The sequence below is a fragment of the Numenius arquata genome, chromosome 2 (genome assembly GCF_964106895.1).
Source record: "Numenius arquata chromosome 2, bNumArq3.hap1.1, whole genome shotgun sequence".
NCBI classification, from domain to species: Eukaryota; Metazoa; Chordata; class Aves; order Charadriiformes; family Scolopacidae; genus Numenius; species Numenius arquata.
Window position 1 is genome coordinate 73,551,304 of NC_133577.1, and position 14,097 is coordinate 73,565,400.

The window sequence follows — 14,097 nt, forward strand, 5'->3', positions numbered from 1 at the left end:
CCAATACTGTGTGCTGTCATTACCAGCAGTGATCAGCCTAATGGCTCCAACTAAATACTATATAGAGATATTTGAGCAAATTCTTGATAGTCATTCAGGGAGTTTTCCTGTTGACAATCACCAAAATTATGGTAGCCAAAAATAATACAGGACAGTAAATATTAAAATCAGAGCTTCTTAAGCAGCTCGTAGTCATCAGTGTACAGATTATAGTCTGCCACCATGAAGGTTTTATTGTTGCCTACAATAGTTAAGTCTGTCTCTATGACACTTCTGTCTGGAGCATCAATGCAAAGGTTGACTTTTACCAAAGTATTGCTAACCAGAAACTGGGAGCAACTCTTTTTTGGAGTACGAGTGGCCAGGGTGAATCTTGATTCTAGTGGGTACTGGGACAACTGTACCAACTCTGCTGGCAGCCAGAGAGTGGAACTAGTCCAGACTGAAATTACCCCTCTCCAATGCAGGTGGTGGGTTTTTAACTAAGCATACCCACATTGACTTTCTGAGCTTTATAGGAAAAGGTCACTGGCTCTCTATTTCACTCATGGTTTTGAAAGAAACTCCTGAATTTCTAACTCTTTCTGAAATAAGGAGTCTCAGACTAGGCAGTGCAACAGCTTTATAGAGCTGCGTATGTTATCACCTAGGCTGTTAAAAAGCTTGTGCTGCAGTTCAGCTGGCTGCTTGCTCTACTTTTGTGACATCTCAAAACTTCTGTGACTCAAGAATGTATGACTGATTGATTGATCTGTTGATAACAGATCTGGCCACGGTTCCTCACAGTTTAAAGTAATTGCAAACCAGCACGTGACTGCTTGAGCCACAGAGGCAGCTGGAATAGGATTTGGCTTTATCTTTCAAAACTGCATTTAGCAACTTGCCTTATTACAAATATGATAACAAGAAGCACCAGAAATACTCCACAGAAATCTTTGTTGCAATTCATAATTGGGGCCAGCTGGCTGCTATCACATCAGCACTGCAGATTTCCAGCACTTGGATTTATTTATGGGATTAAAGCAGAGTTTGAGCAGACTGCATAGGAGAAGTCAGAATAGTGTCATGGAAGTTTCAGGGTTTTGTTCCCAAACGCTCCTACCAAGCGGCATGAGAGCCCTTTTGGGATTCACAGGATAGCTTTTTGTCATGCAGTCGTAGATGAGAATGGGCCATGTAAACGAACAGCTTGGCCTAAGAGACCTGGTTGGGTTAGAGCAAGATGTCAAGCGATGAAGAATCCCAACCTGCTTCCTAAGCCAGAACAGAGAGCCAGAGGCAGTGACCTATCATGGAAAGACAGAAAATGAAATTCCTTTTCCCTGCTGTAAAAGGGCAGAAAAGTGTCAATAGAGGAAATCTTAGCACTACTGAAATTAGTTGGAGAACTCAAAATTTAAGCCATTTTCACCCCACAGGCTTCAGTGTGTAGTGGCATGCAGAGATCCTGAGGCAGTAGCAGTCCAGGTAGCATATCCGTGGGGTGGATACAGCACCAAAGAGGTCAGCTTGAGTCCTGATGGCGGGAGAGCTGTGGTACGGGCACATGGCACTAACATGAGTGTTAACTAGGCAGTGCCTCACACCAAGCTACTTCTCATGTTTGCTTCATATCCTGCTCTGTACCCACTCCTTGGAGTAATGTGGAGCCAGACAGTGTTTCAGTACCTGTGGCCTAGACATGATCTGACCACTGCTCATGAGCTAGAGCACAGAGCATACAGAGATCTGACTCTTCTTTCCTTGAGCCTGCTGAGGTGGCAGATTTGACATTTATTGCCTCTCTAGATTTTTAAGACTGCCCAGTATGATTATCATCATCTGGTTGAAATTCCTTTATACTCTTGGTCCTGGCACTTCTGGTGCTGACATCCCTGCATCTAGCCCGGGTGCTCGTTTCAGCCAGAGCTTGGGGAACAGTTGAACCCGAACATTTTTTTTTCCTGGAATGCAATTGCAGATCCCTCTTTGCAGAGTCATCTTTGCAAAGTGACCACAGGCTCTCCAAGCTGCCATTTACTTTTTGTCTCTCCCCCCCACCCCAAATTTGGCACATGGACCTGAACAGCCTGTGGTGGTCTCTCCATATACAGCTTCCCACAGTGTGATCTACAGGGGACTGCGAAGGGTTGAAGCACCCAAGCAACCTTCTCATTCTGACTGTTTGTCAGTACTTTCATGAAAATTGAAGCAGGGGCAGAGAAAAAAATATAATGAAACGGTAAAGAAAAGCAAGCTCTGATTCTGTATCGGTCAGCAGTTGTGACTATTTTTTTCCATGCTTTTTTTTTAGCTTCTCTCTGCTGCTAAATTTTTCCAGCTTGAAGCTTTACAACGACACTGTGAGATCATTTGCGCAAAAAGCATTAATACAGAAAACTGCGTGGATATTTATAATCATGCCAAGGTAAAAATAACCACATATGCTTTTATGTTATGTGTCTGTTGTCATACCCGTAGGTCAGTTTTATGATAAGAAGTGGTAGTTTGTTATTTATTTAAGATTTGTCATTTACTGGGACTGAGTGGCAAAATAGCTACCTAGTATAGTGACAGTCCTAAATCATGTAGTGTAAGAGCATCTATGGCAAATGCTCACTCCCTTCTCTAAGTGCTTCAAACTCAATTTGAGTGTACCACCGTGTGGCAGACCTGTCCATTATCACAGTGACCCAAACAGCTGAGTTATTCAACAAGAATCACCGAACTGAGTAAGACACCTGTCTTTCACCTTCCAAGTTGCATTTTCCCATTACAATTTCCTGTTTCCTCCCAGCTGAAGCCCACTGAGGTGATACGCTCAATGCTGGTGACAGCTTGTCAATACATAAAAGTCCCACGTTGTCAAAGTGCAACGTCTCTGTGCCGTGCAAGGATGGTAATGAGAACTTTATGTCTTGGAGAGGAGAGATTCATAGCTTCTTATTGGAATCAAATAAGTTACTTAGCTTGTGAGGCGGCCTAAGTCATTAGGCATAAAAGCATAGTATTTTTTGACCTAGAAAACCTATTTTTGCGCATTGATGGAGGTGGTTGCCACATTGATTAGTTTCATTTTTTTTTCCTCCTCTTAGAGGAAGAAAGTAGTTAGACTTTCAGTTGGAAGATGGAAATGATACACAAATAGTTGCAATGAAACATTTTTAAAGCATTCCTTAGATGATTTTTTACTTTAACTTACATGGTCTATACAAAAGATAAAATGGTGCAGCGTGACACGGAGGTTTGATTGAACAGAGTAATCCTGCAGATTGCTCCAAATCCCTGCAGATCTGACCTCCATTCCCATTATCGAGTATTTCCTACAGAGAGTAGTAATGTTGGGTCTTGATGTACAGATAACACACAATCAGCGCAGTTTGAAATAGCGTAAAGTTCCACCTATAAATGAATTAGAAATGAGGTGTATCTTCAGATCCATTTATTGTAATAGGAAAAAAATCAGCAGTCTTGGAATCTTTTGAAAAATATTTTATTTATCTTCTAGCTCATGTGGGAACTTCTCAATTTGTATCAGTTACTAAAACTAAAAGGAATAGTTTTGTTTTAAAATTACATGTTTTCTTTGAATTGTGAAATGTGATTGTTATTTACATTCTGATTGAAGTAAGTTCTTACATGGAGCTTTAGACCTGTCTGAGGAACTTGTCCACTGCTGATGCTGGGACTGAACAAACCGAGTGGCTAAATCTGGCTCCTTGTTTGCCTGTAAGTGTCCCAGCCTGTGAGTTTTTTGTGCCTGCATCTCCCGGTGGCATCAGCGTCAACGGTGTACTTGAGAGGCTTTTACGGCCAGGGTTATGTTTGCGCTGATGAGGGTAGTGCATTGCAGAGATAGCCAAACTAGCTGTGAATGAAATCTTGACTTCTGGAATTAGTTAAGCCACATCACCTTAGAGCTCTGCAGGGGCTAATTTACCCTGCTTCCAGTAAATTACCAGGGCTAAGCCTCACAGTGCTATAGCCAGAAGGTTTCCAGGACCCCAGATAGCACATTTAAAGCTAGTTCAGGTACCTCTCTGTTACGCTGTCTGCAGAACAGAGAAGACCCTCCATCTATTTGCTTCTGCTCTGTATGATGTGCAGGTGATTAATCTGAGCACAGATCGTTCTGCCCAGAGTGCTGCCATCACACCGTTGCTTCATTTCTTTGTTATGTGAAAATGAGATAATGGTATGTGGCAGAAGAGGCCAGGTGGTCCTCATGAGCCAGGGGAGCTCACAAGCAGTTCGAGCTCAGCTCGCCAGCCAACCATCTACCTTTCCATGTTGCTCTCTGAAGTGTGGAAGAAGCTCGTGTTAGGCTGCAGTGAGGATGGGAATAAGATGATCAGGCACTGAAGTGAGGAACCACTACGTCAGCCAGGAGCAGGTTTTGAGTCACTTGCTCCTGTTGTAGGTACCATTTCTCATCTTAGCTACTTTGCAAGCTCAGCTGCACCTGCAGGAACTCGGGCGATGCTGAGACCTGCTTTTCCAGATGGGGATGTGTGAGCAGATTGGCCCAGAGACACATGGAACACAGTCTTTATCATCATGATTGAGAGAAAGATATGATTTGCTGGAAGCATAGTGTGAAGTGAGAACAGATTTGGAAGGCTATTTGTGGTGAGGGCATAGGTTGTAGGAGACCAATGTTCAGCAGGATGAGGAGCTGTAGGAACAAAGAAGATAAGACCCTGGCTTAAAGAGTTGAAGTACTGGTAGGAAGGGGAGAAAATACGTATTTGGTCACATTTACAATTAAAAAACTGAATTAAGAGTATTAAAGTACTCTGTGCCATCCCTACGGGCTTTCCGTTCTTACAATTGCAACATCTCCAAAGGCAGCCAGTGGATTAGTATCAGTTTCAGGGTTTCATTTTTCAAAGTCTTTGTCACTGTTTTTTACCTCCAGAGAGAAGTGAAGTAACTGGGCAAATTGGATTTATGATGGTGATTGATCAGTTACCACTGGATACCAGTTGTGTTCTACATGAATGCCCCCAAACTCCCAGCAAAATCAATTGGAGTTTCAAATACGTGACTAAAACACTCAGCACTTGTGCAGATTGCAGTCTTGGGCCTCAGAACAAAGTAAAAAAGAAAAGAAAAATACTTTATTTCCTCAATGTCTTGAATATATTGAAATAATGAATAGGGATGAGTGGTTTTTCAGAGGAGAATACAGATTCACATACATGCTGTCATATCCAGGTGCAGAATAACACACTCATAATTTGATGAAAACTTACATGGTTTGAAATCAAGTTGAAATAATTCATTTTCCTTTGGAAGACAGATCCAACCTAGGCCTAATCTGTTTTGGGGATTTTTAATTATTTTTAACAATTTTTTTAGCAATTTCCATTCTTGGTTCTGAGCATGATATTAAGGTGGTGGTGGGCAACATTGCTGTGTAGTTGTTCCAGTCTGGACCCAAAGCTATGCAATGCCCCAGCAGTTCTGGCCCTTCAGGTTGCACCTCGCAGCCAAAGGTTCCTGCTTTACTCAGAGCTCAGACTCAGCAGGAGCTTACTTGGGATGGAGGATGGGCTGAGCACTGCTCTCTGCACTTGCATGGCTTATAATTACACTTATAGTGGAATATCAAGGCTATACGCTTTGTGTGACCACAGGATCTAGCCAATGGGTGATGACCAGTATGGGTCACCCATCAGATAACCGGTATGGGTGATTTAAGGTTTGCTCATACATTTTTGCTCCCAGCGTTAAGCTTTCCTCACACATTACAGTATCCCTGCCCATTACCCAGACACAGCTCAGCATAAAGGGGATACTGACAGGTCCAAACCACGTTCTGCAAACCTCCATTTCCCCTCCAAAGATTCCTTAAAGCATGAAACTTCACGTGACAGATCATGTGTCCCATCCTTGCTAAAGATGGCATTAATTAAACTTGGTCTGCAGTAAGTTGTCCCAAACCTATAGTTTTAGGGTGTAACTTCTAGCATGAAATTATGAGTCTGGTGAACTCTGTAGTAAAACTCCCACTAATTTCCAAGGGAGCAAAGATTCAGCCCTGAAGTTTATTTCCTTAACAGCCATGGCCTTATAACATGGAATTGTGACCAGAATCATCAGTGTAAAATACTGATTAACTCCATCCCCTCCCACGTATATATCTGTAAGGGTGACTGCCTGTCTGAAAGGCTTAGTTTGTATATTTGTTTGTGTGCAGGTCTTAGGCACTGTATTTGTTGAGCAGGTTTTATCAGAATAATTATCTTTCTCTAATTTCACTTCTCGTAGTTTCTCGGAGTCACAGAACTATCTGCTTATTGTGAAGGCTATTTTCTAAAAAATATGATGGTCCTCATTGAAAACGAAGCTTTCAAACAGCTGTTGTATGACAAGAATGGAGAAACATCTGGTCAAAATGTACTACAAGACTTACAGAGGACGTTGGCCACAAGGATTCAGTCAATTCATTTATCTTCTTCAAAGGGCTCCATTGTATAAAGCTGAGGAAGATGGTAACCCTCTAATAAAGACCCTGCAAGTTAAGTCTGCTGTTGCAGTTGCTTAAACCCATTGCAGTTGCTTAAATGACTACGAAAAAAAAAATTAAAAAATTCTACTTTGCATCCAAATAGTTCTGTGTTGGCCAAAGGTGCTGTCTGGGCCTGCTGCCCCATTTGGATGAGGGAATACAGAACGCAATGCTCCTCCGTGTTTTTGAGCAAACGGGGTACAAGAGTATCCAGTGAAGTGCTGTTGTACTCACATTCTGAACACACGTGTGTGGTCGTGGAGCTCGATGCCAACAAAAGCCAGAACTCACATCAGTGAACAGCAGAAGCCCCTGCCTGAGTGGTGGTGTCGGGGAACACTCAAATTGACCAATTAATCATTTACGGCAGATTTGTTCCAGTGTTACATGTTTAAGAACTATCTCTATCCCGGATTCCATTATCTCGTGCATTTAAGAAATGTAAGAACTGTTATTGCTGTCAAGCAAAGATCAACTGTATTAGAGAGTGGGTAAGACTGTTACAGCTGAGGAAATATACTGGCAGATTTTTAGGGGTGGGAACTTTTTAAATTGTTCATAAAATTAATGGGGTGGCCTTGTAGTTTAAAAACTATTTCTTAAGCTTAAAATTTCATTTTCGACAGAGCTGTGTTTGAGAATCTATGTAACACGTTTTGTTTTTTTTTTAAATGGTAAAATGTACATTGTGCAAACATTCATATGATCAAGTTTTGCTTGTATTCTTTCCTAGGGTGGTATAATCTTGCCTAACGGGCTATGGTTACACCAAAGAGGTACATTACCCAGACTATCTCTAATACAGTAGTTGGGGGGGCGGGCAGGAGAACTGCATGCTACTTGTGATTTGGGGTTAAAAACAGTGACAAAAAACTCAACATGCATTTGCATGGTAACTGTACCTGTGAAATGTTACATTCGTGCTTTGTTTCACCAAGACAAATGCAATGTTACTTCTCGTCAAACTTCATTTGTGAAATTAGCATTTTATTTTTTTTTATTTGGTGCAATTGGTTGTGACATGATACCCCCGGAGACCCTTCTCGAGATGCTGGTTTCTGTTTGTTACAGTGAAGGGACAATAACAGATCTTTACTTCAGTAATGTGTCAATACTTCGCTACTGGCCAGAGATTGTGTCCAAGTTAGACTTTTTTTAAATTATAATTAAATATGTAATATAGAATGATTTCTCACTGTATCCTAAAATGTATAGGTTATGTACAATGCAGGGTTTGGGTGGGGTGGGATGGAGGGGTGTGATTTGATGTCAAAGCTTCATTTATTTTGCAGCGTATTGTTAGCAAGACAAATCTGCTATGTGCCACAACATTCCTGATGCTCTGTCTCTGAAAACCACAGCAAGAAGTAGACAAAGATGTTGCCTTCTCCATGGCAAAGTGACATTAATACATTTATTTTCTAGCATGCCTTTCAGAAACTGTGCCCAGTTCATAGACTTCAGAAGTTTTATTTTGACAGCGCAAGTTAACCTCTTGTTCTTTTGTTGAAGTATTTACATTGGATGCTCTTCCATGTTGATAGCTTTTGGCATGCTCAGAAAACGCAGTTTTGACTTTAGTTATCAACACAGTAGGAAGCTGTTTTATGACTGAGGTGTAAATCCTCCTGTGTGCTTGGTCTTTTAAAGTCTCTACAGTTTCTGCAACAAATTACAAAAATGTCTGAGCTGCCACTAATGTCGCAGAGACACAGCAGGTCAGTCAATTAGACTTTTTTTTTTTTCTACATAGTAGATGTTCACACAAGATGTTGTCTGGAACATTTAGGTAATGGCAACTTCTGTGTGAATGCTGTGATCTTAGAGAAGTGAGACCGTGGTTGATGCAACAGCAACACAGGGGTGCTGGTTGTCATTTGGTGTGCCTCCTCATCCATGGAAACCCATCCTTCCATGCCAATGATAACTAGATAGGAGCAGACCTCACCCTGCAGCTTCTTGCTTTAAAATAGCAAAGTTTTTCAGCCAATAATCATGATACTAATTTTTTTCCTCTGGGTACATGCATAGTGCCCAATGAAGTTGTCAGGAGTTGCATACACCTATTTCTGTAGGCAAAATAAGTTTTTTCTGGGAAACATGCCCACAGGTGTACCTGTGGATAGGAAGTCTGGCATCTAATGCTATCACGGTAGCCACAAGTAGTGTACCCCTGTTTCTAGCTCAAATACTAACTGTGCTTTTGGTAAGGAGATGTAGAGTCCTACATGCATGGGCTGCCCCGGAAGGTGATGTCTTTTGAGCATTTGTAGGAACCTGCCTGGGACTCCTGAGGATGGAAACACTGATAACTGTGCTAGTTGACAGTATCTAGCATCTGTGGTAACGTTCACTGGTTTTCTTTCAGAGACCAAGGGCTTAACATGTCCTTTGGTGGCCCTACGTGAACTGAGTGGTCACCATCTTTGAGCACTCAAAGGCTGACAGGAGCCAAAGGCTCTAGCGACAGAGTGCAGCTGCCTCCAAACACAGGCTGGGTGAGTCCAACAGCAGAGCTGCATCAGCCCGTATATTCGTGTGTCCCATTGCTCCTTCAGGGGCTCATGAATCTGGGTGGCTGAGCACAACAGAAAGCGTGGCACCCACTGCTGCTGCGAGATCTGCTTTGCTTCTGTCCAGCAAATGGTAGGAGAGAAAAAGCCCCAGGAACCTGTCGTTCAGAGCTGTTACAGGAAGGGATTGTGGCTACTGATGTATAAGGGAGTAACTTTTGCCCTTCAAACCACTGGTAGTCCCAAAGTCATAGAGGTATAGCTGGAAAGAACCTTAAAAAAAAAAAAAAAAAAAAAAGACTTGCAATTCTTTTTCGACCTGTGACTCCCATCACTTCTGCCAGGAGAAGAGCCAGCCCCTGTGTAACCCTGGAGTTCATTTCTCCTGGAAGTAGTCAGCAGACCTGTGTGGTCGCAGACCAAAGTTTGAAAATGTGGTTTTAGTCCACCTCTTCTTTCGTGAGGCTGGGTGAGGTCTGGCTGAACCACGCCAGACAATGTGCAGGCCCTTGAAACATCCAGTGGCAGGGCTCCATGATCTTCACTACCCTCATAATCAGAACATTTTTCTAAGAGATCGTTTGGAATTTACTGCAAATTGAGCCACTTTACTTGACTGACAGGAAGAACAGATGATCTTACATAGAATAATCCTATAAGAAGATTTTGTATGAGAGGAACTATCCTACTTTCCTCGCTGGCATAAGTCTTTCCTAGTTCCTTTGCTAGTATTTTCTGTGTCTCTGACTTTTGCTGCCATTCCGCTCATGACTCCCCAGTTTCCCCAAAATGCAGAACTCCAGCAGGGCTTTTATACAATAACAAGCAAAGCAGAGTAGCTGTCTCCTGAGGTTTATGTACAGCATATCAGAAAATATATCCTGTATATTTTCTACAAGAACATCCCATGGCAGACTTTGATCTAGTCTGTCTTCTGTCACAATTCCTGGGTGATTCGCTGCTGCTTTTCCAGGAGTTCCCATTTTCATTTGTGCATTTGTTTACTACACCTTCCAAAGTATAACACTTTCAACTTGTCTTTATTAAATTCGTACTGCTTTAATTGGGGCAATTTCCCCACTTCACCAAGATCAATTGCAATTCTGTTCTGGTCTTCTAGCCTGTTTCATAGTCTTCAAGCTTTATTATACGTGGCTTCATGCATGGATTCTTCATTTCATTAATCTGGGGCTGGGCAGGAAGGGCTCTGTTGTCAATTTAATCTAAAAAGCAGTGTGAGTTTCAGTGGGTGCCCATGAATACCATCCCTATCAGATAAGGCTATTTCCAGCAGAGCATTTTATTAGCGTTTTTTAGAGAGATGGTATTATCATCTTAGGAAATAAAAAGCCTTCTGCTTCTTTAGTCTTCATATGAGTTTCAATAATTTACAAATGTTGAGAGAAAATATTGCCTCCAATCTAGGTGAAATAGAAAAAAAATACAACCACCGTAGAAAAACTTGTGATTTTCTTTCTCTTTTTTCTTTTAAGTCCAAACTTTCCAGCCTGTAATGAGCGAAGGGCTGTTTCTGTTCTTTTCCATCTGTCTTTTTTTATACTAATCCACTGCTGTAATATTTGAGGACTTACAGGCATCCTGCCCCTGCCTCATGGCAGATCATTCTTTCTGCCTCTGTACAAGGTTCCTCCCTTAGTTTCCAGAATTCCTTCACATTTCCACTTTCCCTCACATGCTGCCAGTTTCCACACTTCCCAGTTTTTTTTTTACTCTAGAGCCCTGCTGGATTCCTTCCCAAGCCCAGAAAGGGTATCCGTCTTCTCCTGAATGGGCGATTTTCCAAGAATTGGCTTGAGAACTGGGAAGAAAAAAGGATGGGGAATGTAGGAGGGCAAAGGTTTTGGACATCACAGAGGAAGGCTGGTATTCTTTTCACGACAAATTTCAGCACTGCCTACTTGTTTCTCAGATTTTCCCCTGATCTATTCCTTACGCCTGCTGTCTTCTAAACACAGCTGGTGGCCAGATGCTCTCCGTTCTGGAGAAGGGCCAGCTTTCTAACGGCTAAGACTTTTTTTTCCCAGCTAAAACTTCTTGCCTGCTTGGTCTCGGCTTCGGAGTAGATTTGTGCAAATGTCTATTAAAGACAGAGGAAACATCTTTAAAGAGGTGTGAAGGCTTAGTAGCCAGGCTCCTGTTGGCACTAATGAGAGCTACGGGCTGAATCCTCCACATGCTGCTTTTGACACTGAGCCTTTTTGTACTGAATATCCACTGGCCACTGGCTTCATACCAAGCATTGTAGAAGCCCTGGATGAGCTGCAGTGTGTGGTGTGCTGGGGGCTTTCAGAAATTCTCCTTTAGTTCCAGAGCATACCACAATGTGCTGCTCTTTGAAGATTAAAAGAGAAAGGGAAATCCTCAGTTTGTACTGAAATAAACTGCTCTGAGGTGGTGTGGTGAGTAGAAAGAAAGGGCATCTCCTCTTCCCTCCCCATACCTGTCCAAAATCAGAAGAGGGTTCTGTTACAGCGTGTGGTGCAACTAGGTCTGTGGGACTCAGGTATGCAGGACCCTGTGTAACTGTGGTTTTTTATGTTAAAGAAAAATACAAGTGATGGTAAAGTTCTCGCATCCCCATACTCAAGGCAAGGCTTAGACCATCTTAGAGAAAAAGCCATTTCTAGTACTGTTGTCTATGGGTTAAATCCTAGGAGAAGCCAAGAACCTGCAGAACTTGTCAAAGTCAGCTGCAAGTATTCAGAGTCCCTCGGGAGCTGACTCTGTCTTAAAAATACTGCTGAAAGATGACATCCTGAAGCCTGCATTCACTAAAGCTGCCTCTGAAGTCTGATTTTATTAATTTTTTTTTATGAACAAGAGGTACCTAAAAAGACTTGAAGTTACTTTGTTTGACAGAGTGTCTTTCATGTGAGGCTCCACAAGTGCTTTAAAGAAATGAAGGGCCTGATGTTGCTTTCATTCCCTGGCCTAGAGATGTTGAAATATATAAGTATTAAAAAGGCTGCTTAGGATTTGTCCTAATATTTAATAAATTAGCTTGCAGAAAGTTAGCCTTGAAACAGCACTCAAATAATATCTGAAACCCCATAGACAAGAACATAATTAATTTTAGGTGTCTGTCTATAAGCACATTTATATCTCATAACTTGTAGCACTTCAGATCACATCTACCATACATTTATAACAAAATGAATGTTTTTTATATTTTTAACTTGTTAGTTATTTTGAGGCAAGGCCCATTATCTCAGGCTGCCCGCTCTGACCAGCTTATCACATTTCAGTGGAATTGCACCTGACCTACCATTTATAACTGGCCTCCAGGAGCAAAAAGTAGCGACTCTGAGTCTTCAGCTGTGAGCCAATGATCCGTGAGTTCAATGAGACCATGCTGAAAACATTACAAACGCAGTGCCCAAAGCAGAAGGAAAATCTGGGAACCTGCAGAAGCTAATGGGCGTTTGTCAGCTGCCGTCAGTGAGCCTAAGAACTGAGGAAGCAAGGACAGGAGGCGGGTATTCAATTTCTTTTTGTTCCCATTAGATTGGCATTCCTTCAGCTTGGCTCAAGGCTTCCTGCATGGAGCAGCCATGGATGGCCTACCGTGTATTTATTTATCTTGGGCACACGCAGAGGGGTCAAATGCGGTATCTCACATTCTCCTCTAGTTAATGTAGTCTCGATAGACAATGCTTTTTGTGCTTTGCTTGGACTGCTTGTCGCTAAAACACCCAGGAGACATGGCAGCAACTTGCAAGAGAGTTTGCATTGGCTGGATATGTTAAATTCTACAAACATCCTGTGGTTTGCAAGCCGTGCTGTTTAGTTGGCTAAATCTGCCCACCTGATTGTACGTGATGTACCAGAACAGCAATTTTGGTGTTTCTCCTTTGGAGAGATATTTTTCATCCTTCTTTGGGCTTACAGTTTTGTTCTTTCATCCTGTAGAGGTGGTGACGCTGTGTGAATGGGCATGCTTAGAGTAGGCAGAGGTTTCTGTCCCTGTTGGATGGCGTGCTAATGAAGAGGTCTCAGTAAGGGAAAAGGACTAGATACGAGAATTTAAATGTCTACCCCAGATCTTTGCCTCAGATTTCAGAGGAATAGCGTTCCCTATTTCCTGCTTCCTTTGTTCTCCAACTCTTGAGTTCCCGTGAAGTCAAAGGGCAGGGGAAGGGCAGAGGACAGGGCAGGAGGAGAGGAGGAAACAGCTCCATCTCCCTCCCCTTTCTCAGCATCCCTAACCATTTGGCTCTGGTCTAATCAGTGCTCACATGGAGGGTTTGCTTGGTCCCACTGCTCAGATATGGTGGTGGAGCTATAGCTATTGATAGCTTTTCTCTGTCCTTAGAAATATCTCCGTTGCCGCAGATGCAAGAGCATATTTGCCTGAACCCCTTTGTGTGTGGTTAACTTTGGTCTTTCCACTTCCCATCATCTCTGCTGCTGTGTTTTCATTAAAACTTCCATTACTCGGCTTTGCCCAGCACAGTGAGAGGCAATCTTGTTTCTTATTGCCTTTCTAAAGCAAACAAAGACAGGGAAAAAACCTCTCTGAAATATCCAATCAGAAATCATTCATGGTTTGAAATAAGGCACATTAGAAAATAGAGATGCTCAGACAAAATAGAAAGACAGCCACCTTAGAAAAAGCCAGTGTGTAAGGAGGTCATTTTAATTAATTAAGGTCAAAGCCTTAACACTTCATGTGTTCTGGCAGGGACAGATTAACATGGTTCAAAACATCTGGACTTGTTCAAGCCACAGGTTCAAGAGAGCCCAGCCTTACCCTTTCCCCTGCCCGGCAGTGGATAAATTGACTATCCTATAGCTTACTGTGTGAGAGACTTTCAAATGAGCTTTCCCAAAGTCTGCTTCTCTCTGTTCTGTGTAGCATTTAAACAGCTCACAGCACATCTGCGGGCTGAGATTTGCCCCTGAGCACGGTCAAAGGACTCCTGTGCCCCAGCGCGGGCTGTGCCTCACTGGGCTGGAAGGCTGGAGCACAGGAAGCCCCTGTGTCTCATCAGAGTGAAAGCTGCTTCCCCAGCACCCAAGGATTCACTTGATCAAATAACCAGCTTGACCTGCTCAAGCCTGGGTAGGCCA

The 14,097-nt window shown here is 42.5% G+C and overlaps 1 protein-coding gene across 2 annotated transcripts in view; it reads left to right on the top strand.

Annotated features, from left to right (window-relative positions):
• The window catches only part of ABTB3 (ankyrin repeat and BTB domain containing 3), a 177,978-nt gene extending 170,529 nt beyond the window's left edge, over window positions 1–7,449 (top strand). For both annotated transcript variants that reach the window (XM_074164089.1, XM_074164098.1), the window contains 2 exons: window positions 2,294–2,407; window positions 6,253–7,449. In XM_074164089.1, coding sequence (XP_074020190.1) covers window positions 2,294–2,407; window positions 6,253–6,462 — 324 coding nt within the window. In that variant the 3' untranslated portion in view covers window positions 6,463–7,449. The remainder of the gene's footprint in view (window positions 1–2,293; window positions 2,408–6,252) is intronic.
• The last annotated feature ends 6,648 nt before the right edge of the window (window positions 7,450–14,097 follow it).